Source organism: Coregonus lavaretus, assembly GCF_964263955.1.
Source record: "Coregonus lavaretus genome assembly, chromosome: 18".
NCBI classification, from domain to species: domain Eukaryota; kingdom Metazoa; phylum Chordata; class Actinopteri; order Salmoniformes; family Salmonidae; genus Coregonus; species Coregonus lavaretus.
Window position 1 is genome coordinate 6,953,179 of NC_140005.1, and position 26,711 is coordinate 6,979,889.

General features: G+C 44.4%; 2 protein-coding genes across 5 annotated transcripts; one reads left to right on the top strand and one right to left on the bottom strand.

Annotated features, from left to right (window-relative positions):
• Window positions 1-458: 458 nt before the first annotated feature.
• Window positions 459-21,552, bottom strand: LOC311145959 (uncharacterized protein). Its single transcript, XM_084182362.1, has 17 exons — window positions 21,513-21,552; window positions 20,344-21,192; window positions 20,087-20,224; window positions 19,640-19,944; window positions 19,364-19,437; window positions 19,112-19,236; window positions 10,936-11,026; window positions 8,398-8,516; window positions 8,079-8,245; window positions 7,126-7,204; window positions 5,973-7,020; window positions 5,504-5,676; window positions 4,773-4,912; window positions 4,005-4,150; window positions 1,679-1,766; window positions 1,007-1,055; window positions 459-895 (listed from the first exon to the last, which is right to left on the bottom strand). The coding sequence occupies exons 2-17, from the start codon at window positions 21,143-21,145 to the stop codon at window positions 789-791; spliced, it is 3,651 nt and encodes a 1,216-aa protein (XP_084038488.1). The 5' UTR covers window positions 21,146-21,192; window positions 21,513-21,552; the 3' UTR covers window positions 459-788.
• Window positions 21,340-26,711, top strand: LOC311145968 (uncharacterized protein). Of its 4 annotated transcripts, none has more exons than XM_084182373.1 (4): window positions 21,340-22,413; window positions 22,685-22,891; window positions 24,011-24,224; window positions 26,010-26,688. In XM_084182373.1, exons 1-4 carry the CDS (start codon window positions 21,735-21,737, stop codon window positions 26,206-26,208), a joined length of 1,299 nt encoding a protein of 432 aa, XP_084038499.1. In that variant the 5' UTR covers window positions 21,340-21,734; the 3' UTR covers window positions 26,209-26,688. The 4 variants fall into 4 exon arrangements, with proteins under 4 accessions (XP_084038499.1, XP_084038500.1, XP_084038498.1 ...); XM_084182374.1 differs by having other exon boundaries at window positions 21,345-22,413; window positions 24,008-24,224; window positions 26,010-26,711; XM_084182372.1 differs by having other exon boundaries at window positions 21,347-22,413; window positions 22,688-22,891; window positions 24,008-24,224.

Genomic DNA, 26,711 nt, shown 5'->3' on the forward strand with positions numbered 1-26,711 from the left:
TGAGCTACAGAGGACCACATACTGTAGCACTGGTATTAGGTACCTCACTCACTAGCTTTGTGGCTGCTTCGAGCTGCTGTTTTTAGAAAAGGTTTTAGCCTACTTACGATGATGATATGTGGTCGTCTCCCCTACCTTAGTTTAATGCACTTACAAGTCGTGCCTGCCAAATTATTAACATGCAAAAAGCCTTTTTGTGACAGGCTACATACACACTCTGGTTTGTCATTGTCAGACCGCGCTTCTTAACACCCACCTGCTTAACCCAGAAACACCGTTCAACTGACGACCGATGTCACCCTGCAGGCGCCCCGGCCCGCCACAAGGGGTCGCTAGATCGCAATAAGCCAAGTAAATTAATTCTGAAACTCAAGCATTACAGAACACCAGAGTTTTTTTTTTATCTTTGCCTGTACTCTGTGAAAAAGTATACGGAAACAACCACCATGAACAAAATTGTCGTCTTAACATTTATTGTAAAAAGGCTCTGCATTCAGGGGGCACAATATATAAACAAAACATTTTAAACCCATTTTAAAACAACAGCAGTGGGGATTGAATCACAGAACGTAATTGACAACTACACAGTGTATATAGATATAAAAATATTGACACTGTTACAGCATTTCATTTCCTGTTTTAAAACGTAATCATCCAAACAGGGTGTATAAGTACAAACCATAGCTAAATGTTTTGCAACAAAAACTAGCGTTTCTTATTAGACAAACTCAGATATGTCCCTCCCCTTTCCGGCCTGCTTGGAGTAAAGAGACCCATAAATCTGCAGCTCAGTCATCATCCATAAAATAATAGTCCTCTTCTTCCCCACTTTCCACTGAATGGTCCTCCTTGTCAGGGAACATTTCCCACACCACAAAAGAAGAATCATTCTCTGCTGAAACACAAGTAAACATATTATTGAGTGAATAAGGTTTCCAAATTCTCAAGTTCTGCAAGTGTAAAATACATCAATACAAAATCTTCATTCAAAAAAAAGAACACTGACCGGTGTTGCATCTCTTCAAAACACGTTTGGCTGATGGCGTTGGCGTGTACTAGATGGAAAACGCAGAAAAACATTTAATAACATTCTGTACATACCAGTGGAGGCTGCTGAGGGGAGGACGGCTCATAGTAATGGCTGGAACGGAGCGGATGGAATGGATTCAAACGCACGGAAACCATGGAAACCATGTGTTTGATACCATTCCGCTCCAGCTATTACCACGAGCCCATCCTCCCTAATTAAGGTGGCACCAACCTCCTGTGGTATATACATCCTGTTTAACAATAATAATTATATTGGCATATTCATATGACAAAACAATAAAACAGTGAACGACTTTAAAAAGATCTCCCCTCCTGACGATCACCTTTTCCCCAGAGCACTGCACTAGACAGTTGTTCCTGGCATCCTTTACATTTTTTTTACATTTTTAGTCATTTTAGCAGACGCTCTTATCCAGAGCGACTTACAGTTAAGTGAGTGCATACATTATAATTTTTTTCATACTGGCCCCCCCGTGGGAATCGAACCCACAACCCTGGCGTTGCAAACGCCATGCTCTACCAATTGAGCTACATCCTTGAGACGAGTTCATTTTCACAATGGCCCCAGACACACTGTATATATGACTGAGCCCTTCTTTTGTCGATAAGCTCCTCAGGAACAGCCTACCTTTGAAGCGGCCCCCAATTTATGCAGATTCGCTTGGCCTTTTTTCATTCTTTTTTGAAGTTGGTAGATATACTTGTCATCGTTGTCTCTGAAAATGTTTATGAAAAGTTTCTGATTTTACAATGGTGTGAGAAAACCAACATATTTACCGGTAGTACCACCTGTCTTGTAATAACAGTCTACTATGAGTGACTGATTTAAAAAACAAACAAACAAACATGTCAATGAGTACGTTTACAAGCACACTAATAATTTAATATTAAACTGATTATAGCAGAAGGCCAAGTATGGCATCAGTCATGTAAACATCTTACTCTGCTTACCTTACTCTGCTTACCTTACTCTGCTTACCTTACTCGGCGTAAGGTCATAATCGAAGTAAGCATACGCAGATTAAAACACCTGGTTTTCTGAGCAACCTTTCCAACTATTAGGACATGACCTTTCCAACTATTAGGACATGACCTTTCCAACTATTAGGACATGACCTTTCCAACTATTAGGACATGACCTTTCCAACTATTAGGACATGACCTTTCCAACTATTAGGACATGACCTTTCCAACTATTAGGACATGACCTTTCCAACTATTAGGACATGACCTTTCCAACTATTAGGACATAACCTTTCCAACTATTAGGACATAACCTTTCCAACTATTAGGACATGACCTTTCCAACTATTAGGACATAACCTTTCCAACTATTAGGACATGACCTTTCCAACTATTAGGACATAACCTTTCCAACTATTAGGACATAACCTTTCCAACTATTAGGACATGACCTTTCCAACTATTAGGACATGACCTTTCCAACTATTAGGACATGACCTTTCCAACTATTAGGACATGACCTTTCCAACTATTAGGACATGACCTTTCCAACTATTAGGACATGACCTTTCCAACTATTAGGACATGACCTTTCACACTATTAGGACATGACCTTTCACACTATTAGGACATGACCTTTCACACTATTAGGACATGACCTTTCCAACTATTAGGACATGACCTTTCCAACTATTAGGACATGACCTTTCCAACTATTAGGACATGACCTTTCCATCTATTAGGACATGACCTTTCCAACTATTAGGACATGACCTTTCCAACTATTAGGACATGACCTTTCCAACTATTAGGACATGACCTTTCCAACTATTAGGACATGACCTTTCCAACTATTAGGACATGACCTTTCCATCAATTAGGACATGACCTTTCCAACTATTAGGACATGACCTTTCCATCTATTAGGACATGACCTTTCCAACTATTAGGACATGACCTTTCCAACTATTAGGACATGACCTTTCCAACTATTAGGACATGACCTTTCCATCTATTAGGACATGACCTTTCCAACTATTAGGACATGACCTTTCCATCTATTAGGACATGACCTTTCCAACTATTAGGACATGACCTTTCCAACTATTAGGACATGACCTTTCCATCTATTAGGACATGACCTTTCCAACTATTAGGACATGACCTTTCCATCTATTAGGACATGACCTTTCCAACAATTAGGACATGACCTTTCCAACTATTAGGACATGACCTTTCCATCTATTAGGACATGACCTTTCCAACTATTAGGACATGACCTTTCCAACTATTAGGACATAACCTTTCCAACTATTAGGACATAAAGAGCTTAATCGCCGTTCCAGCAGTGTATTTGATCTGTATATGTGCTAGCACCGGTACCTTCCTAATATGGAGTTACACCTTCCTAATAGGGAGTTACACCTTCCTAATAGGGAGTTACACCTTCCTAATAGGGAGTTACACCTTCCTAATAGGGAGTTACACCTTCCTAATAGGGAGTTACACCTTCCTAATATGGAGTTACACCTTCCTAATATGGAGTTACACCTTCCTAATATGGAGTTACACCTTCCTAATATGGAGTTACACCTTCCTAATATGGAGTTACACCTTCCTAATATGGAGTTACACCTTCCTAATATTGAGTTGCGCATGTAAACGTTTAAACCAACTATAATATTAATCTGACTATCCACAATAATCATATTGTTGTGCATGTAACCGTGCTCAATGAACATAACAGCGCACATTACAAATGAAATGCAGTATTCAAATCGCTCATTACTATAAGCAGTGATTGGGTTAACCTTTCCTTTCAGAATATATGCCATTTTAGCAGACGCTTTTATCCAAAGCAACTTAGTCATGCATGCATCTTACGTACGGGTGGTCCCGGGAATCGAACCCACTATCCTGGCATTGCAAGTGCCATGCTCTACCAACTGAGCTATAGAGGACCACCATGTCAGTGGGATAGTTGCATTTACCTGTTCACCGAGCCCATCATGCCTGGGGTGATGTGGAGACACTGAGGAGTTTTCACCGATGGGAAGCGTGATGAGCTGGGGGTTTGTGGGTCTTGCTCAGAGCGCATGAACACATCCTCTTTCCCTTTGGGAGACACTGTGGGCAACTGATTCACAAGAGAGCACATTCAGTTCGGGGCACCCCATTCAGTTCAGGGCCATCCCCATTCAGTTCAGGGCACCCCATTCAGTTCAGGGCACCCCATTCAGTTCGGGGCACCCCATTCAGTTCGGGGCACCCCATTCAGTTCGGGGCACCCCATTCAGTTCGGGGCACCCCATTCAGTTCGGGGCACCCCATTCAGTTCGGGGCACCCCATTCAGTTCGGGGCACCCCATTCAGTTCGGGGCACCCCATTTCTGATTGCTACAAGATTGTTGTTAAGCGGTCAGCCATCTTGAAATATCAATTTGGTACCCAAGCTTTTAGACATGGGAGAGAAGCAATCTATCAGCTGTTGTTAAATATACATTTTGCACATGTGAGCAACATGACAATCTATCTCTATATGTTTAACGACACAGCTGTCGGAAGAATACAAAACTGCAGTGTGCGGAGACTTCTTTGAATTTTGCTGAATGTATTCTTTGACCTGTATTCTTTGACCTCCAGCACCACATAATGTACATATATGAAGAAAAAAAAAAAATGCAATATTTTCCTAAAGAAACTCAAACCCGGCAACATTGCTGAGTGGTTGAAACGGCGCAGCCCGGGGGGAAACGCACCTTGACCCGCTTGTTCTGCATGGGCGAGCTGTTGAAGATGTCATCGTGGTCATCCTTGGGCATGTGTTCCAGGAGGTTCCGCACCTGCTGCTTCCGCTTCAGTGTGCCCTTTTTCGCGGTTATCCGAGGCGGTTCCACCACTACAGTTCAAATATAATATATTACATTGTCACAGCGGGGACTGGGAAGCAACACAAACATAGGCACAGACGCATGCATACAAATATACGCACTACACACACACACACACACACACACACACACACACACACACACACACACACGTACACACGGATTTTGTGTTGTAGATATGTGGTAGTGGAGTACGGGCCTGAGGGCACACACTTAATGGGTTGGGATTTCTGTAATGAATGTATTGTAATGTTATAACTGCCTTAATTATGCTGGACCACAGGAAGAGTAGCTGATGGGGATCCATAATAAATACAAATACATACATTCTCTGTAATTCTTATTGAATGTACAGATTGTATAGATGTGACCCCCCCCCCCCCATTTTTTTTTTTGAAAGTTCACCATTTAAAAATGTGTAAATCAATGAGAGCCCAACGTGTTCTGTCATAGAGTTCTATTCAAAGACCAAAGATGCGGTACCACAATGGTAACAGCCACGAACACTTGGTTAGAGCTTGGATGGGAGACCTACACTAAGACATCAAGATCCCTCTACAGATTTATTATGGATAGAAATGCTAGACAAGGTAACTTACATGGATCCCTCTTGTGCAGAACTTCTCTTTTCTTGGTGGCCTTGGTAGGTGGCAGCGAGGTGGGGGCCTGACCGTTGTACCGCTTCTGACACTCCTCAGCTGAACGGCTGCCCACCACCATGGCAACGTTCACCCAGAAGTCATTTGTGTGTTTGGGAAGTGACGTCACAGCCCTGAAAGCCAAACGTACGCACAAGAAGTTGACATACACTCGTGTTTCTGTATAAACAAGGCAATTGCCACACATTTAAACGTGCTAGCTAATTTGAAACTTTTCTTCAACATTGTGCATTATAAAAAAGGAGGCTATTGTTTAACCAGAGTTGAGTAAACCGAGTGATGCATGTGACGCACGCAATGCATTGGATAACATACTTTCTCATCTACTTCAAATATTATGGTTATTTGGCTGCTCACTGCCATTTGCTTGTACAAAATGCCAATATGTAGACAATTGTAGCAAACTTACTCATGTAGTCTCAACAGTTGTGTCTCTGTCCACTGATCTCCATTTCCTTCGTTTTCTCTCTGCTGAACCCTGAGGAATTTGCTGCCCTTTCCCCTCAGTGTCTGCGGGCCGGCCCTTTTACTCAATTCACTCTTCCAGTCGTCCTGGGAAGTCGACGAATCACTCGATGCTGCCTTGGAGTCTTCCGGAACCCTTCCACGTGTCCTCTTACCCCGTGGCTTTATGGGTCCCGATTTGAATGCCTTGGGTTTTTTCTTCTGTGTGAAGTCGTCATCGGACTGGGACTCTCCGGCAGTACCGCGACCACCGTCCTGAACGTTCCTACTCCTACCCACGGAGGCTGAAACGGTCTTTGTGGGCGCAGGTTTCCCTGTGTCTTTCCTTTCCATCACGATGTCATCCCAGAGTTTCGCTGGGAGCTTCTTCTGAGGACTGACCCTATTCTTTGACATATCAAGCACTCTCGGAGGGCCTACTTTTTTTGAACCCTTGACTCGTTTCCCTGGTAACAGCTCTGAGGATGTATTGGCGTTGTCCGAGTTGTTATCGGCGCTCTGTTTGTTAGCGCCCTGGCGAGAGCGACGTGGACGGGTCGGGAATTGTGGGGCAGGGTCTGCGTACGCGGCCGGCGCTGCTGCACCCTGAAACATTGGGCTGGTCTTCCTGGGCCGTCCCCGGTGCTTGGGAGAGAGGATCACATCAGACTTGGACCTCTGAGATGCTGGGCTCACCCTCTTGGGTCTTCCTCTGCCCCTGTGAGAGGGGTTCTCTGGCATAGACCACTGAGAGTTTGGACTGGCTTTCTTGGGTCTTCCTCTGCCCCTGTGAGAGGAGTTCTCCAAAGACATGGACCTGTGAGGCTCTGGGCTGGCCTTCTTGGGCCTTTCGGGGCCCCTGGAAAGGGCGTTGTCTTCAGCCTTACACCGCCAAGACTCAGGGGCCGTGTGAGGGGGGTTCTCCTCTGGCTTCGACCTCAGAGGCCTGTGATGAGCCTTCACCTTTCTCAGTGGCACAGTCTCCTCGTCACTGGTGTCACCTCGCAGCCTCTCTGTAGAACATCACACTGTCAAATACAATGTAGTCCCCATCTTTGTTGCAGCTGGAATATGAGGATAAATGCATTCCCAAGCTTATGTATAGAAAAACAACATACCTTCCGCTGGAGGTAAGAACACCTTGGCCGGTTTTGGTGGTCCGTCTAACAATGCTCTGGCTACAGGTGTACTGACTTGCTGAGAAAGTAGGGAAATAGCATATCAATTAATTATTTGACCAGGTAAGTTGACTGAGAACACATTCTCATTTACAGCAACGACCTGGGGAATAGTTACAGGGGAGAGGAGAGGGGATGAATGAGCCAATTGGAAGCTGGGGATGATTAGGAGGCCATGATGGTATGAGGGCCAGATTGGGAATTTAGCCAGGACACCTACGTTAACACCCCTACTCTTACAACAAGTGCCATGGGATCTTTAGTGACCACAGAGAGTCAGGACACCTGTTTAACGTCCCATCCAAAAGACGGCATCCTGCACAGGGCATTGTCCCCAATCACTGCCCTGGGGCATTGTCCCCAATCACTGCCCTGGGGCAATGGGATATTATTATTATACCAGAGGAAAGAGTGCCTCCTACAGGCCCTCATCCAGGGACCGACCAGGACCAACCCTGCTTAGCTTCAGAGGCAAGGCAGCAGTGGGATGCAGGGTGGTCTGGTCTCCCATCCAGGGACCGACCAGGACCAACCCTGCTTAGCTTCAGAGGCAAGGCAGCAGTGGGATGCAGGGTGGTCTGGTCTCCCATCCAGGGACCGACCAGGACCAACCCTGCTTAGCTTCAGAGGCAAGGCAGCAGTGGGATGCAGGGTGGTCTGCTGCTGGTATCACTCTACAACATTGTGTCCCAAACCTCTGATTTCGCCCAGCCGTTCCGCTTGTTGGATGTATTCCACAACTAGAACACCTGATTCAACTAACGAAGGGCTTGGTGATTAGTGGATTCAGTTGTGTTAGAACAGCAATACATGAAATAAGTGGAATGGCTGGGGATACAGTGCTCTACAATAGAAAACTAAACGAAGCAGAGCACCACGGAGCAGCAGCTTACAGAGTAAAGCATAGACGACTGGTCATAACCCCCATGAATGGTGACGTTCATGTCGCAATCCAAGATGACTCTGGCCCCTTTCCAGTACTCCAGAGGGGCTTTGAGAAGCCGGCCACTCCGGGAAACCTTAGCACTGCTCACCGCACTGGTGGCACTGCAAGGAGCAGCTGTAGGACAAGGTAGATTAAACATAAAACAGGATGGTTATCGCTACCTTTACAGAGAAATACCAACCAATCAAATCTTTGATAAAACAAGAGACATGAGTACTACCAGTATAAATACAGTGAGCATTTGTGATGCCAACTTTTGGACTCACGTGTCTTCGTGGCGTTTGGCATTTGGGATGTGGAAGACTGCTTCTTGGTGGAGAGGTGTTTTTGGTTCTGGGGTGTTGCCAGGTCCTTACTCCCCTTTTTAGAATGTTCAGCTTCTGAACTGCATTTGTCATTAAAAACAATTGAAGACAAAGCAGAAACACTGGATGTTAACACAACAGATATGACTACAACACTTAGCTAAAGCCGAGTAGCCGAACAGAGAGAGATCGTCTTGCTAATTGCCTATAATTTCCACCTGTTGTCTATTCCATTTGCACAACAGCATGTGAAATGTATTGTCAATCAGTGTTGCTTCCTAAGTGGACAGTTTGATTTCACAGAAGTGTGATTGACTTGGAGTTACATTGTGTTGTTTAAGTGTTCCCTTTATTTTTTGGAGCAGTGTTTATGTAGGTCGGGGTAAAGTGACTATGCATTGATAATAAACAAAAAGTAGCAGCAGTGTATGTGAAGAGTGTGAAGGAATGTGAATGTGTGTATCTGTTTTGTGTGGGTGTCCACGTGTGTGTGTTGTAGTATGTGTGAGTGTGTGGTTAGAGTCTAGTGAGTGTACACTGAGACGGTGAAAGAGAGTCAGTGCGAAAAATTATAATACAATAATGGGGTCAATGCAAATAGTCCGGGTAGCAAATTTGATTAAGTGTTCAGCAGTCTTATGGCTTGTTCAGGAGCCTTTTGGTCCCAGACTTGGCGCTCCGGTACCAGAGAGAACAGTCTATGACTTTGGTGGCTGGAGTCGGACAATTTTTAGGGCCTACCTCTGACACCGCCTGGTATAGAGGTCCTGGATGGCATGAAGCTCTGTCCCAGTAATGTACTGGGCCATACGCACTACCCTCTGTAGTGCCTTGCGGTCGAATGCCAAGCAGTTGCCATACCAAGCGGTGATGCAACCAGTCAGGATGTTCTCGATGGTGCAGCTGTATAACTTTTTGAGGATCTGAGGACCCATGCCAAACATTTTCAGCCATGCCCTCTTCATGACTGTTGGTGTGTTTGGACCATGATAGGGCCTTAGTGATGTGGACACCAAGGAACTCGAAGCTGCTCAGCTGCTTTGTCTTGCTAATATTGAGGGAGAGGTTGTTGTCCACACTGCCAGGTCTCATTGTCGTCGGTGATCAGGCTTACCACCGTTGTGTCGTCTGCTAACTTGATGGTGTTGGATTCGTGCGTGGCCATGCAGTCGTGGGTGAACAGGGAGTACAGGAGGGGATTAAGCATGCACCTGAGGGGCCCCCGTGTTGAGGGTCAGTGTGGCAGATGTGTTGTTACCTACCCTCACCAGCTGGGGGGTGGCCCGTCAGGAAGTACAAGATCCAGTTGCTGACGGAGATGTTCAGTCCCAGGGTCCTTAGCTTAGTAATGAGCTTTGAGGGCACTATGCTGTTGAACGCTGAGCTGTAGTCAATGAATAGCATTCTCACGTAGCTGTTCCTTTTGTCCAGGTGGGAAAGGGCAGTGTGGAGTGCGATAGAGATTGCGTCATCTGTGGATCTTTTGGTGCGGTATCCGAATTTGAGTGGGTCCAGGGAGTCTGGGATGATGGTGTTGAGGTGAGCCATGACCAGTCTTTCAAAGCATTGGATGGCTACAGATGTATGTGCTACGGGGCGATAGTCATTTAGACAGGTTACCTTGGCGTTTCTGGGCACAGGGACTATGGTGGTCTGCTTGAAACATGTAGGTATTACAGACTCAGTCAGGGACAGGTTGAAAATGTCAGTGAAGACACTTTCCAGCTGGTAGCGCATGCTCTGAGTACGCGTCCTGGTAATCCATCTGGTCCTGGGGCCTTCTGAATGTTAACTGGTTTAAAGGTCTTACTACATGCTCTGAGTACGCGTCCTCGTAATCCATCTGGTCCTGGGGCCTTCTGAATGTTAACTGGTTTAAAGGTCTTACTACATGCTCGGAGTACGCGTCCTGGTAATCCATCTGGTCCTGGGGCCTTCTGAATGTTAACTGGTTTAAAGGTCTTACTACATGCTCGGAGTACGCGTCCTGGTAATCCATCTGGTCCTGGGGCCTTCTGAATGTTAACTGGTTTAAAGGTCTTACTACATGCTCGGAGTACGCGTCCTGGAAATCCATCTGGTCCTGGGGCCTTCTGAATGTTAACTGGTTTAAAGGTCTTACTACATGCTCTGAGTACGCGTCCTGGTAATCCATCTGGTCCTGGGGCCTTCTGAATGTTAACTGGTTTAAAGGTCTTACTACATGCTCTGAGTACGCGTCCTGGAAATCCATCTGGTCCTGGGGCTTTGTGAATGTTGACCTGTTTAAAGGTCCTACTCACAGTTTTGGTGCAGGTACAGTTGACTAGCGCAAAAATAATAGTGGATACTGTTGAAAATAACATCCTATGTAACTTATCGACCCCCCCCCCCCCCCCCATCACTAGCCATTTGTATCAAGCATCTCAGATTAGGAGCGCGGATCTAGGATCAGTTTGGCCTTTTCGGTCACATGGGGACCCGATCCTAATCGGCCCTGACCACAGAGACACAACTTACCCATTCGGCTCTGACAAAAAGCGCTCAAGGTATTCCTTCCAATTCTTTGGGAAGCCAAAGAGAAACTTCTTCAACAGCCATGTTGGGAGTTCTGGACGAGGAGAAAGGCACAAAAACAAGAATAAATAATTTATTTATTTAACTCATTTTCGGTTAATTGAAAATGAAACCTTGTTTAAAGTATCTCTTTGTCAAACAGGCAATACAGAGATGGTGACAAAATAATTGTTATCCCCCAGAAAATACAATAAACATTACAACTAATATTATGGTTGAACTCAAATGTACTGGTTGATAAAATACCTGTATTTATGGAAAATGTGTTTGAAAGGGGAGTTTTGTTTTTTAAATTAAATTGTAAATTGGAATGGTAGAGTTGTCTTACATGGAGCTATCGGATATGTATGGGAAGGTCTGCTCAATACAAGATTTCAACCAATTGATTACAGCATTACCCCAAAAATGGAGGAGGCAGGTGGCAGTGGGAGGAGGTAGGGAACTGGTCTGTCTGCCCAATATAAAGGATCAAAACTGGCAGAGGAATACAAATAACATAAATAGGAAAGTATAGCAGTTTCATTTGAGGACCAGGATGTTGACAGCTGTGCCATACAGAGATTTTTGATGTACCGATTCCATGGCACAGGGTGTAGTGACTTCCGAAAGTATTCATACCCCTCGACTGTTTCGAGATCTTGTTGTGTTACAGCCTGAATTTAAAATGGATTAAATTGAGATTTGTGTCACTGGCCTACACACAATAATACTGAAGAGTATTATAAAATACATTTTTTTTAAACAGCAAGGGGTGGCGGTACTTGGATCATTTTTTTTTTTTATGCTAGTGCCTTAAAAAAAATTGCAATATTTTGACAATAAAGAGGCATTCTTTTTTTGAGAATAAACTAACGTATGGGCAAAACAAACAAATGGCTATCGACGTAATGATCTAATAAACTCATTCAAAACAGGCGTCACTGTGCACTCACGCTTATCAATCTAATAACTTGCACGTACACCACCAGGTTTCCCCCTGGCAATTTCAGACTAGGCATGCACTCCTCTAACGGCCATGGTGTGGTATGATCACAAACAAAACAAAAACTTTATTGGCACTGAACGCAAAGAGCTTGGGTTGAGTCCCTGTCAGTCTGCCCTCCGAATTCGCTACAAAGTTCTGCTGCGTAGCCTAGTTGAACACCTTGCAAAAAAAATCTGTGCGTAATGGAAATTATCTTTTGGATCCTGGCTATGCGTGTGTATGTATCACATGTCAAACTGCTCTCCAAATTAGCTGCAACAACGCTATTTTCAGCACACTATAAACCAAATAGCGGCCCACTAGATTGAGTACCTTAAACCTGTAGGCTAATCTTACGTTACACAGTGGTCAAGTGAAAGTACCTATCCAACCGCTGCGGGAGGAATGAACAATGAAAGCAAGGGTTTTACACAAGTGTCTGTGGGAGAAGGCAACTCAAGGACCACTCCCTGCAGGCGCAAACCAGCTAATCTGAGGCGCTGTTTGAATATATTCATGGTTGGTCTAAATACAGGTCTATTAGATAAATGATGATAGGCTATAAAGAAATAATCACTGATCTGACATGACTTTTATTTCACCTTTATTTAACCAGGTAAGCCAGTTGAGAACAAGTTCTCATTTACAACTGCGACCTGGCCAAGATAAAGCAAAGCAGTGCGGTAAAAAAAAAACAACAACACAGAGTTACGTATGGAATAAACAAAAACGTACAGTCAATAACACAATAGAAAATCTATATACAGTGTGTGCAAAATGTTGTAAGTTATGGAGGTAAGGCAATAAATAGGCCATAGTGCAAAATAATTATAATTTAGTATTAACACTGGAGTGATAGATGTGCAGAAGATGATGTGCAAATAGAGATACTGGGGTGCAAATGAGCAAAATAAATAATGTAAATAACAATATGGGGATGAGGTAGTTGGGTGGGCTAATTACAGATGTGCTGTGTACAGGTGCAGTGATCGGTAAGGTGCTCTGACAACTTATGCTTAAAGTTAGTGAGGGAGATAAGTGTCTCCAGCTTCAGAGATTTTTGCAGTTCGTTCCAGTCATTGGCAGCAGAGAACTGGAAGGAATGGCGGCCAAAGGAGGTGTTGGCTTTGGGGATGACCAGTGAGATATACCTGCTGGAGCGCATACTACGGGTGGGTGTTGCTATGGTGACCAATGATCTAAGATAAGGCGGGGATTTGCCTAGAAGTGATTTATAGATGACCTGGAGCCAGTGTGTTTGGCGACGAATATGTAGTGAGGGCCAGCCAACGAGAGCGTACAGGTCACAATGGTGGGTAGTATATGGGGCTTTGGTGACAAAACGGATGGCACTGTGATAGACTACATCCAATTTGCTGAGTAGAGTGTTGGAGGCTATTTTGTAAATTACATCGCCGAAGTCAAGGATCGGTAGGATAGTCAGTTTTACGAGGGCATGTTTAGCAGCATGAGTGAAGGAGGCTTTGTTGCGAAATAGGAAGCCGATTCTAGATTTAACTTTGGATTGGAGATGCTTAATGTGAGTCTGGAAGGAGAGTTTACAGTCTAACCAGACACCTAGGTATTTGTAGTTGTTCACATATTCTAAGTCAGACCCGCCGAGAGTAGTGATTCTAGTCGGGCAGGCTGGTGCAAGCAGCGTTCGATTGAAGAGCATGCATTTAGTTTTACTAGTGTTTAAGAGCAGTTGGAGGCCACGGAAGGAGTGTTGTATGGCATTGAAGCTCGTTTGGAGGTTTGTTAACACAGTGTCCAATGAAGGGCCAGATGTATACAAAATGGTGTCGTCTGCGTAGAGGTGGATCTGAGAGTCACCAGCAGCAAGAGCGACATCATTGATATAGACAGAGAATAGAGTCTGCCCGAGAATTGAACCCTGTGGCACCCCCATAGAGACTGCCAGAGGTCCAGACAACAGGCCCTCCAATTTGACACATTGAACTCTATCTGAGAAGTAGTTGGTGAACCAGGCGAGGCAGTCATTTGAGAAACCAAGGCTATTTAGTCTGCCAATAAGAATGCGGTGATTGACAGAGTCAAAAGCCTTGGCCAGGTCGATGAAGACGGCTGCACAGTACTGTCTTTTATTGATCGCGGTTTTTATATCGTTTAGGACCTTGAGCGTGGCTGAGGTGCACCCATGACCAGCTCGGAAACCAGATTGCATAGCGGAGAAGGTACGGTGGGATTCGAAATGGTTGGTGATCTGTTTGTTAACTTGGCTTTCAAATACATTTTAAAGGCAGGATGGATATAGGTCTGTAACAGTTTGAATCTAGGAGGGGATGACCGCGGCAGCTTTCCAATCTCTGGGGATCTCAGACGATACGAAAGAGAGGTTGAACAGGCTAGTAATAGAGGTTGCGACAATTTCGGCGGCTAATTTTAGAAAGAAAGGGTCCAGATTGTCTAGCCCATCTGATTTGTAGGGGTCCAGATTTAGCAGCTCTTTCAGGACATCAGCTATCTGAATTTGGGTGAAGGAGAAGCAGGGGGGGCATGGGCAAGTTGCAGCAGAGGGTGCAGAGCTGGTGGCCGGGGTAGGGGTAGCCAGGTGGAAAGCATGACCAGCCATAGCAAAATGCTTATTGAAATTCTCGATTATCGTAGATTTATCGGTGGTGACAGTGTTACCTAGCCTCAGTGCAGTGGGCAGCTTGGAGGAAGTGCTCTTATTTTCCATGGACTTTACAGTGTCCCAAAACTTTTTGGAGTTAGTGCTACAGGATGCAAATTTCTGTTTGAAAAAGCTAACAATCTATCGGTGATGTCTTCAAGGATGGGAGGAATGAAGGAGGTTTTCCCAAAACAGGGGCATCGTCTCCGTTACAGGCTATTTGTCTCGGCTATACCGCTAATTTAGGCTCCCACTGGTTCACCTTATAGAGGATAATGGCTAGACTGGATGGCTGTTAGGTTAAAATAATGGAATGTAAAATTACTGTCTCAAATCAAATGTTATTTGCCACACGCGCCGAATACAACAGGTGTAGACCTTACAGTGAAACACTTACTTACAAGCCCTTAACCAACAATGAAGTAATAGCAATAGTTTTCAGACGGGGCTTTATCCAAACCCCTGCCCTGTGGCTATGCAAGGTCCATGACAAGGGTTTGGGGGCAGTCCTTGAGCCCCACAGGGACGTGCAATCCTTCTCCACACAATCCGTGACCTACATTCACAAGACAATAAAACACAGGCTTATGAGGCTACTTCATTGGAAGTAGGCCTCATTAACATCGACGGGGCTGTAGTGGAGCGGGTCGAGAGTTTCAAGTTCCTTGGTGTCCACATCACCAAAGTATCATGGTCCAAACACACCAAGACAGTCGTGAAGAGGGCACGACAGCACCTTTTCCCCCTTAGGAGACTGAAAATATTTGGCATGGGTCCCCAGATCCTCAAAAAGTTCTACAGCTGCACCAGAGAGCATCCTGACCGGTTGCATCACCGCCTGGTATGGAAACTGCTCGGCATCCGACCGTAAGGCGCTACAGAGGGTAGTGCGTACGGCCCAGTACATCACTGGGGCCAAGCTTCCTGCCATCCAGGACCTCTATACCAGGCGGTGTCAGAGGAAGGACCTAAAAATTGTCAAAGACTCCAGCCACCCTAGTCATAGACTGTTCTCTCTGCTACCGCACGGCAAGCGGTACCGGAGCGCCATGTCTAGGTCAAAAAAGCTCCTTAACAGCTATAAGAACAATTAATTAAATGGCCACCCAGACTATTTACATTGACCCCCCCGTTTATTTTTACACTGCTGCTACTCGCTGTTTATTATCTATGCATAGTCACTTTACCCCTACCTACATGTACAAATTACCTCGACTAACCTGTACCCCCGCACATTGACTCAGTACCGGTACCCCCTGTATATAGCCTCGTTATTGTTATTTCATTTTACTGTGTTACTTTTTATTTTATACTTTAGTTTATTTAGTAAATATTTTGGCAACACATTTCTTGAACGGCATTGTTGTTTGAGGGCTTGTAAGTAAGCATTTCACGGTAAGGTCTACACCTGTTGTATTCGACGTATGTGACAATCAAAATGTGATTTCATTTTGATACACACAACTCCATGTCTCTTTGCAGTCTGACAACGCGCCATGAACGTTAGAATGGTATTGCTTTGGGGATACAGTGTGTGTGTGTGTGACGCCTGTTTGAACGAGTGTATTAGACCCCCCCCCCCCACCTCACCTGTCTCTACCTCATCCGAGTGGTTCCTCCTTCTGAAAATAATCTGTGGCACAACATCTTCCAGGTCCTAATAGGCCTACTTATAATAATATGGTTATTTTGTGCTCAAAGAGAAAGTATGTCCTTGTTACTAAAGCCAATTCTAAAGTATAGTTTCACCAGGTCATCTAACTGCAGGCATTTCAATGGTGGCACGCACAGCAACAGGGAGCAAGTGAGACATGAAAATAAATAATAATATGCCATTTAGCAGACGCTTTTATCAAAAGCGACTTACATTTATGCGTGCACACATTATTATTTTTTTGTGTATGGGTGGTCCCGGGGAATCGAACCCACTACCTTGGCGTTACAAGCGCCGTGCTCTACCATGAGACATGAGGTTAACCAAATCCCCTACTTTAATCTTGAAATATAACTGCAACTTTATTCTTTAAAATGTTGATCTATGGCAAGACTTGAAAATGGCTGTCTAGCAATGGTCAACAACCAACTTTCCACAGCTTGAAGAATTTGAAAAAATGAACAGAGACTTACCCAAAAAGCTGAAATCGCTGCCAAAGATGATTCTAACATGTATTGACTCAGGGGTGTGAATCCTTATGTAAATGAGGTATTTATGTATTTCATTTTCAATACATTTGCTAAAAATTCTAAAAACATGTTTTCACTTTGTCATTATGGGGTATTGTGTGTAGATGGGTGAGAGAGAAAAAATCTATCAATTTTGAATTAAGACTAACACCACCATTTGGAAAAAGTCAAGGGGTATGAATACTTTCTGAAGGCACTGTATGAGCGGATATATAAAATGACGCAAGATTTCACACTTTCTGCTTTTCAGCTCAAATACAACCATTGCAGCTCTTGTTGTGAGGATACATAATCAATAGACCATTTGTTTTGGTATTTCCCACAGGTTGCCTGCTTCTGGTATCAGGTTCAGGAATGGCTGAAAAGCATAACATTAATCTAAAATGAACCCTAGAAATAGCATTGTTGGGAGATTTGGAGAGACCTGGTCAGTAAATAGATAAAATATTAATACTATTAAGTATTTATCTTCAATTCGTAAAATCGGTGGATTCTATTTGATTAGATAAGATTCAAATTGTATGTTAAACATCACAGCATAGATGAAAGATATGAGGCGTGGAAATCCTAAGAGGGTGGCCAGCAGAAATAGGTGGGATGACCTGAGGGAAACCAAGGGTTGGAATTTGGAACCGGAGATTAGTGGGAGTGAGGGGTAAAACGACATTATGACACTCGCTGGCACACACGTACATAGTGCCACACATGCAGACACACAGTTAGCCTTGCTGTTTTACATTTGATTGATCTTTGATGGCTTTTGTTTTCCATTGTTATGTTGTTGTTCCTGTCTCTTTATTCTCTCATTTGTTGGCAAGTTTGTTTGGATTGGGCGGGGATGGTGGTTCGGAGGGGGGGGGTCTTGGATAGTTGAGCGGCTTCACTGCAGGTGGATTGTATAGTAGAAAATAGCTTCATAATGAGCTGTATTATGGCTGTGCATGATTAACACAGGACAATACAGTGAGCTCCAAAAGTATTGGGACAGTGACACATTTTGTTGTTGTTTTGGCTCTGTGCTCCAGCACTTTGGATTTGAAATGATACAATTACTATTTTATCTTTATTTATTTTACCTTTAATTTAACTAGGCAAGTCAGTTAAGAACAAATTCTTATTTACAATGACGGCCTACACCGGCCAAACCCGGACGACGCTGGGCCAATTGTGCGCCGCCCTGACTATGAAGTTAAAGTGCAGACTGTCAGCTTTAATTTGAGGGTAATTTTCATCCATATCGTGTGAACCGTTTAGAAATTACAGCACTTTTTGTACATAGTCTACCTGTTTTAGAGGACCAAATGTATTGGGACAAATTCACTTATGTGCATTAAAGTAGTCAAAGGTTTAGTATTTGGTCCCATATTCCTAGCACACAATGATTACGTCAAGCTTGTGACTCTACACACTTGTTGGATGCATTTGCTGTTTGTTTTGGTTGTGTTTCAGATTATTTTGTGCCCAATTGAAATGAATGGTAAATAATGTATTGTGTCATTTTAGAGTCACTTTCATTGTATACTGAACAAAAATATAAACCCAACATGTAAAGTGTTGCTCCCATGTTTCATGAGCTGAAATGAAAGATTCCAGAAATGTTCCATACACACAAAAAGCTTATTTATATCAAATTTTGCCATTCAATGTTAATTTCTCTACCATAAGCCACCTCCAACGTCGTTTTAGAAAATGTGGCAGTACGTCCGATCGGTCTCACAACCACAGACCATGTGTAACCACGCCAGCCCAGGACCTCCAGACCCCGCTTCTTCAACTGCGGGATCGTCTGAGACCAGCCACCCGATGAAACTGAGGAGTATTTCTGTCTGTAATAAAGCCCTGTAATAAAACTAATTCTGAGTGGGTGGGCCTATGCCTTCCCAGGCCCACCCATGGCTGCGCCCCTGTCCAGTCATGCGAAATCCATAGATTAGGGCCTAATTTATTTCAAAAACACAACCAAAACAAACAGCAAATGCAACCAACAAGTGTGTAGAGTCACAAGCTTGATGTAAACATTGTGTGCTAGGAATATGGGACCAAATACTAAACTTTTGACTACTTTAATGCACATAAGTGAATTTGTCCCAATACTTTTGGTCCCCTAAAACTGGGCGACTATGTACAAAAATTGCTATAATTTCTAAACGGTTCACCCTATATGGATGAAAATAGCCCTCAAACTAAAGCTGAGTCTGCACTTTAACCTCAGTCATTATCTCATTTCAAATCCAAAGTGCTGGAGTACAGAGCCACAACAAAAAATGTGTCACTGCCCCAATATTTTTGGAGCTCACTGTATATTCCAAAATGGCTGATTATTTCTGACTTACGAGTTCCGCTGAAATCCGGGGTCATCTTTCCCACCAGGATGTAAATGCTGCCAGAAGCGGTCTTCAGGACGTTGGTTGAGATTCGCTCTGCGATGAGGTTGCTGTGCCAGGGCATCTTGTTGTCCCTTGGTGGAAAGCATAGAGGCAGTCTAAGTAAATGAATCAATGTTTGCTTTTACAAAAATAATGGCGTGTTAGTGAACCTGTGGTACCACTTCATATGATTCCGAGAAACAATCAAATTCTACTTACGCACGGACACCATCCACATACAACCGGCCTCTCCTACTCTTCAGGAGCCAGTGTCTAAGGTGAATCCCTGTAGCCTACCAAGCAATAGACATTAATAGTTATATTAGGTAGATATCTATGGATATGCACGTCCTGATAGAAAAATGAAGTGCCATACAAGAGAACATTACTTCCAAGCAAAAATACAAAGCTAACAGCAACAAACTCAGAGGAAACAGCACCAGTCATCAGCCTATAAATCCAAAGGAAGCAGCGTCATCAAGACCATCTACTTACATTGGATCCAGTGGACTCTGCTAGGTGCTTGGCTTGGAATACAGCCTCCCGCTTCTTGGGGATGGAGATCTTCGGTGAGACCTGCAGGAGGGGGTCGTGCACCAGGTCTGGGAGGGGCTTGGGGGGAGGCTCATCACGGTAGAACCCACACTGGCTGAGGCCGGCATCTGGACTCGACGGAACGCTGGTCTCTGATAGGCCAGTGGGCACTGAGGTTACACTACAGGTCACGTTCACACTGGCGTCCTCTTCGGTGCCCCCGGCGGCATGTGCCGGGGTCGACATGCTGCGCACACGGGTACATCCTGTAAAGAGAAAGCGGTTATGAAAGATTGCTTTGTTTGTTGAGTCGACATCACATGTTGATAACAGTTGACTTATGGTGTTTGGGTAATTAGGACCAGAATAATGGAAGAACAGTCCCTACTCTACATTTCTAGCCCTCACCTCCTTTCATGGGATCCTGTGGGCTGCTCACTTGATAACCGTCTTGTTGGTCCCGCTTTCGCCTTCCCTCTTTCAGAAGAGAAAACCTATTTGCTAGAGAATCCAGGCATGGCAGTCTATCCAAAACAACTTGTGACCCTGTGCAGAAAACAGAAACAAATCATTTTGCTTCTCAAAGTCTTAAATTAAAAGTATTTCTGACAACCGAGCAACCTTGATTGACAATAATTGAGGATAAGAGAAACAACTCAACTTACTGTAAACTGATTCATCATGTACAATGTTGTGTGCCCCATTGCAATCTTCCGTTGACTTCGACCTATGCTTTGACCTTCTGTTGGTTGTCTGGGAGGCACTTTCGAAGTCTTTGAGGGGTGCTGGTTGTTGGATGTCATTTGAGCTGAGCAGAGTGTGCGGGTATGACAAAGCTTTCCTTTGGGACTTTGTTGAGAAAGCATCCAGAGCTGGGCCTTTATTTTGTGTATTTCTGTTGGTTTGCTTGAACGCACTACTACCCATGTCTTTCAAGGGTGACGGTCGTTGAAGGTCTTGTGTGTGGACCATAAAGTGTGAATATGTCAAACCCTTGCTTGGCGATTGAACTGGTGAAAGGGTCATAGCCTCTGCCTCGTAAGTGAATTCAAGGTCCTCGTTTTCCTTTTGTTCATAGTTCACCCAAGGCTGATGTTGTTTTCTTGGCGAGTTCATTACTCCACCATGTTCTTCTTGGACTCGCTTTTCTCTGACCTGTTTTTCTCTCACGGGTTTAGGTGTTTTGGTCCTCTCGTTCTCAACCGGTATTCTCTCTGCCTGAACTCTAGATTTCATCCTCGCAAATACCTTGGCTGGGCTTTCAACGAGTTCCCTGGTTATCGGCTCGCTTGTCCTCAAAGCCTTCAATGCAGGGAAAAAAGTTCGGTCTCCACCAACTGGGTCTTCTTCATAAAAATAAGTTGCTTCTCTGTTGTATCTTGACGGAGTAAACATGTTTTTCACGATTTTGGACGACACGTAGAGAAATCTTAACTGGAGCCACTGAAATAAACTAGCAAGCGACATGCAACCACGATCTGATCATTTCAAAATGGTCCATTGTTTGCTGGTTTCTATGAGGGGAACAGAATACAATTATTTATTTGCTGGAATCTGGTTTTACTAGGCTAGCTGGCTGCTATAGCTTACATCGTACTAGCGTTGAATTACGCGGTACTAAAAACGGAAAGCCAACGACTGGATAACCAGCTAACATTAGCCAGCTTGCTGCTACAATGACATAACGTTATGTCGTTTCAAAGGTAAATTATTTGGTTGGCGCTTATTCCTGATTTACTCAATATATGTATTCTATATGACATACTATTTGTGAATTCATGCATTAATTATAAACTGTAAAATAGCAAACAATTAGCGACCTAGCGTTACTCACCGCAGAGATCCGTAATTTGAACTTCCCTCGAATGTCGTGTGATTGGACGGCATTTTCAAATGCGTCACTTCCGCCAAGAACTTCCGTTCACCGAGATGGCCTAGATCATGCGGTAAAAAAGAAAATGAAAGATGTGCGCATATAGTCGTTTGCTGTTAAACTATTTTTAATGCGAATGCCTGCAGGAAAGAAGAAACGAAAAATAGCAGCAACTGCTTAGATATGGCACTTCATACGGTGGGAGCTGCACAACTACCATCGGAGGTATGGGTCCACGTGTTTGGATTTCTGTCAACAACAGACAAACTAAACATTAGATCATGCTGCAAATATTTCAAAAAAATGGTTGACCACTGGGCCCTTTGGAAAGGCAACACGGTGGTGCTTAAAAAGCTGTGTGCCTACACCACGCAGTTCTGGACAACTCTTCGCCGCAGGAAAATCAGCTCAGTTGTTGTACAGAGGGCGAGTTTGAAAGAATGGAAACAGCTTGCCCTATCCCTCCCGTGGCTCACCACAATAGCCGTGGAGCATTGTTTCGACGTGAAAGCCTTTGAAATTCTCAAGCAATTTCATAACTTGAAGAGGCTGGCTATTCGCAGCTGTCGCTGTGGCCAGGGACTGTCTGATGCAATTGTGCCTCTGCAGCAAGTGACTCATTTTAGTGTGTGCGAGATGCACTGTGCTCCAAGATCAGATATTATTAGTTTTGTCTCAAAGCTCTCCCATCTGACATCTCTACTCTATCACGAAGGCAATCATCCTATCCCAAGACAGACATTCCACATAATGCTTAACCGCTTGCCACATCTGAAGCATCTGTCTTTGAAAATGGGAACACAACATGGCTCTCTCCCAGATGATTATTTTAAAATTTCTAAAACAATAAATGGCTTTCCAGGTGAGGCACTTTACACAGTTACAACCCAAGACAACAGCTTGGGTTGTAACCTGAGTTTTTTTTTACAACTCATACAAAACATTGTTGAAACAATTAATGATTAGGTAAGCATAGCCTACCACATGGTTTTCACGAGCTGATTAGGCTACTATGTTCTAGATAGCTAGTGTGTGAAGTCCATGTTGAAATATGGTTATATGTCTGTACTAGCCTATATCATCATAAATTGCATGTTATTAAATTCAGCAATAATGACTAAATCTGTCTTTAGAAGATCCGCAGGTCGGGCAACCTGGCTTGACCAGTCTGGAGCTTCTTGACTACATGGACCCCACCTTATCTGAAGAGGCGCTGAAGTGCCTCCCCTCCCTGCAGAGCCTAGCTGTGGTCTACAGAGACAGGGACGTAGATCCCAGCAGGTGCCACCTAAAAACATGGCTGAGGGAACTCCCTCAACTGGCAGTTCTCAACATTGCAAGTGAGTATGTGATTCGCCAGCTGGTAAACTCGCATTTTCCATGTCGTGCGCTGTTGGTCGGGTTACACAGTTGGTGGGGTTACGGGGCAGCAGTATGGAGTCTGACAGTTGGTGGGGTTACAGGGCAGCAGTATGGAGTCTGACAGTTGGTGGGGTTACAGGGCAGCAGTATGGAGTCTGACAGTTGGTGGGGTTACGGGGCAGCAGTATGGAGTCTGACAGTTGGTGGGGTTACAGGGCAGCAGTATGGAGTCTGACAGTTGGTGGGGTTACGGGGCAGCAGTATGGAGTCTGACAGTTGGTGGGGTTACGGGGCAGCAGTATGGAGTCTGACAGTTGGTGGGGTTACGGGGCAGCAGTATGGAGTCTGACAGTTGGTGGGGTTACGGGGCAGCAGTATGGAGTCTGACAGTTGGTGGGGTTACGGGGCAGCAGTATGGAGTCTGACAGTTGGTGGGGTTACAGGGCAGCAGTATGGAGTCTGACAGTTGGTGGGGTTACGGGGCAGCAGTATGGAGTCTGACAGTTGGTGGGGTTACGGGGCAGCAGTATGGAGTCTGACAGTTGGTGGGGTTACGGGGCAGCAGTATGGAGTCTGACAGTTGGTGGGGTTACTGGGCAGCAGTATGGAGTCTGACAGTTGGTGGGGTTACGGGGCAGCAGTATGGAGTCTGACAGTTGGTGGGGTTACGGGGCAGCAGTATGGAGTCTGACAGTTGGTGGGGTTACAGGGCAGCAGTATGGAGTCTGACAGTTGGTGGGGTTACAGGGCAGCAGTATGGAGTCTGACAGTTGGTGGGGTTACAGGGCAGCAGTATGGAGTCTGACAGTTGGTGGGGTTACAGGGCAGCAGTATGGAGTCTGACAGTTGGTGGGGTTACAGGGCAGCAGTATGGAGTCTGACAGTTGGTGGGGTTACAGGGCAGCAGTATGGAGTCTGACAGTTGGTGGGGTTACGGGGCAGCAGTATGGAGTCTGACAGTTGGTGGGGTTACAGGGCAGCAGTATGGAGTCTGACAGTTCTGTGCATTTTTTTATCCCCCAGTGCACCCCACGTCCTGACTGTCCTATGGCATCTATTGGGGATGTCTGACTGTCGTATGTTTTGTTTCCCAGAAGGCCATCCTGTCAGTGCTTATGCACACTCCATTCCCGGCACAGTGACCAGTTTGACTCTGCAGCGGGTGATGGTGGAGCAGAAGGACATGAAGACTCTAGGGAAACAGGCTTCAGGCCTCTTGCATCTGCACTTTGACCCATGCAGCTATAAAAGCGGCAGCAGCATCGGAGAGATCCCCAAACTATTCCCCCAGCTCATGACCCTTAAAATGCGGTGAGATATTAACATTGGCATAATTGACAAAACCGTAACTGACTTCTGTGTTGTGGTACGAACCCAGATGTAGTAATACATTACTGGTGAAATCATAATTAAGTGTCTACATGTTAACCTTTTCCAAAGGTTTAACTCATTAATCTAAGCCAAGCAGATACAGTGGGGGGAAAAAAGTATTTAGTCAGCCACCAATTGTGCAAGTTCTCCCACTTAAAAAGATGAGAGAGGCCTGTAATTTTCATCATAGGTACACGTCAACTATGACAGACAAATTGAGAATTTTTCTCTCCAGAAAATCACATTGTAGGATTTTTAATGAATTTATTTGCAAATTATGGTGGAAAATAAGTATTTGGTCACCTACAAACAAGCAAGATTTCAGGCTCTCACAGACCTGTAACTTCTTCTTTAAGTGGCTCCTCTGTCCTCCACTCGTTACCTGTATTAATGGCACCTGTTTGAACTTGTTATCAGTATAAAAGACACCTGTCCACAACCTCAAACAGTCACACTCCAAACTCCACTATGGCCAAGACCAAAGAGCTGTCAAAGGACACCAGAAACAAAATTGTAGACCTGCACCAGGCTGGGAAGACTGAATCTGCAATAGGTAAGCAGCTTGGTTTGAAGAAATCAACTGTGGGAGCAATTATTAGGAAATGGAAGACATACAAGACCACTGATAATCTCCCTCGATCACGCAAGATCTCACCCCGTGGGGTCAAAATGATCACAAGAACGGTGAGCAAAAATCCCAGAACCACACGGGGGGGACCTAGTGAATGACCTGCAGAGAGCTGGGACCAAAGTAACAAAGCCTACCATCAGTAACACACTACGCCGCCAGGGACTCAAATCCTGCAGTGCCAGACGTGTCCCCCTGCTTAAGCCAGTACATGTCCAAGCCCGTCTGAAGTTTGCTAGAGTGCATTTGGATGATCCAGAAGAGGATTGGGAGAATGTTAGATGAAACCAAAATATAACTTTTTGGTAAAAACTCAACTCGTTCGTGTTTGGAGGACAAAGAATGCTGAGTTGCATCCAAAGAAAACCAGACCTACTGTGAAGCATGGGGGTGGAAACATCATGCTTTGGGGCTGTTTTTCTGCAAAGGGACCAGGACGACTGATCCGTGTAAAGGAAAGAATGAATGGGGCCATGTATCGTGAGATTTTGAGTGAAAACCTCCTTCCATCAGCAAGGGCATTAAAGATTAAACGTGGCTGGGTCTTTCAGCATGACAATGATCCCAAACACACCGCCCGGGCAACGAAGGAGTGGCTTCGTAAGAAGCATTTCAAGGTCCTGGAGTGGCCTAGCCAGTCTCCAGATCTCAACCCCATAGAAAATCTTTGGAGGGAGTTGAAAGTCTGTGTTGCCCAGCGACAGCCCCAAACCATCACTGCTCTAGAGGAGATCTGCATGGAGGAATGGGCCAAAATACCAGCAACAGTGTGTGAAAACCTTGTGAAGACTTACAGAAAACGTTTGACCTGTGTCATTGCCAACAAAGGGTATATAACAAAGTATTGAGAAACTTTTGTTATTGACCAAATACTTATTTTCCACCATAATTTGCAAATAAATTCATAAAAAATCCTACAATGTGATTTTCTGGATTTTTTCTCCTCATTTTGTCTGTCATAGTTGACGTGTACCTATGATGAAAATTACAGGCCTCTCTCATCTTTTTAAGTGGGAGAACTTGCACAATTGGTGGCTGACTAAATACTTTTTTCCCCCCACTGTATACTGATATACTTTTCTATTCTACTTTTTCAGACACTACAATGTACCAGAGAGGGAGTTCTTGAGCCTCCAACAGTTGAAGCATTTGGAGCGGTTAGAGATCCTGGATGCACAAAGTCCTCACCTTCTGCAGCTGATCCACAAGCTGCAGGTCCTGACCAACCACAGCACCCAAATCATCCATTCTCGGGGCCTGAGAGATCCCACAGGCTGCTACTGTACTCACTACTAACATAACCACTAAGAGGAAGTGAACACTGGTAGACTGTAGCCCATGTTTTCAACAGCACGTGTTGAAATGGTCATCATTTGAGGTACGTTTGCGATGCCAACTTGGCTGATGCCAAATAAGGAAACAGCTGAAATTATGAGGATATTTAGTAAGTCAATACCTCTGTGAGGTCAGGGGTCAACAGAATGTGTATAGAACAGGGAAACAAACAGTTCAGAACACAGGAACAAATTCAGAATTAGACATTTTATACAATATTTTTTGTTTGAATCTTGTGTACGCTTGATTGGGTTGAACAGAATAAATGATTGTGCACAAAAACAACATTTTTACATTTTAGTCATTTAGCAGACGCTCTTATCCAGAGCGACTTACAGTTAGTGAGTGCATACATTTTCCTACTGGCAATAACAAAACATTTTTTGACGAAAGACAATACAATTGACAATAAAATTAGCTGATTATCAGTTTTAAGATTGATTAAAGAACCATATTATAGTTGC

Bases quoted from the DNA above. Each gene is read 5' to 3' on its own strand.
- LOC311145959 (XM_084182362.1), bottom strand. From the start codon at position 21,145: ATGTCGCTTGCTAGTTTATTTCAGTGGCTCCAGTTAAGATTTCTCTAC. The intron at 1,056-1,678 runs GTAGGCTGTTCC...TTTTCCATCTAG, and splicing joins AATTGGGGGCCGCTTCAAAG to TACACGCCAACGCCATCAGC. The intron at 896-1,006 runs GTCAGTGTTCTT...CTTGTGTTTCAG, and splicing joins TTTGAAGAGATGCAACACCG to CAGAGAATGATTCTTCTTTT.
- LOC311145968 (XM_084182374.1), top strand. From the start codon at position 21,735: ATGGCACTTCATACGGTGGGAGCTGCACAACTACCATCGGAGGTATGG. The intron at 22,414-22,684 runs GTGAGGCACTTT...ATCTGTCTTTAG, and splicing joins AACAATAAATGGCTTTCCAG to AAGATCCGCAGGTCGGGCAA. The intron at 22,892-24,007 runs GTGAGTATGTGA...TTTGTTTCCCAG, and splicing joins GGCAGTTCTCAACATTGCAA to AAGGCCATCCTGTCAGTGCT.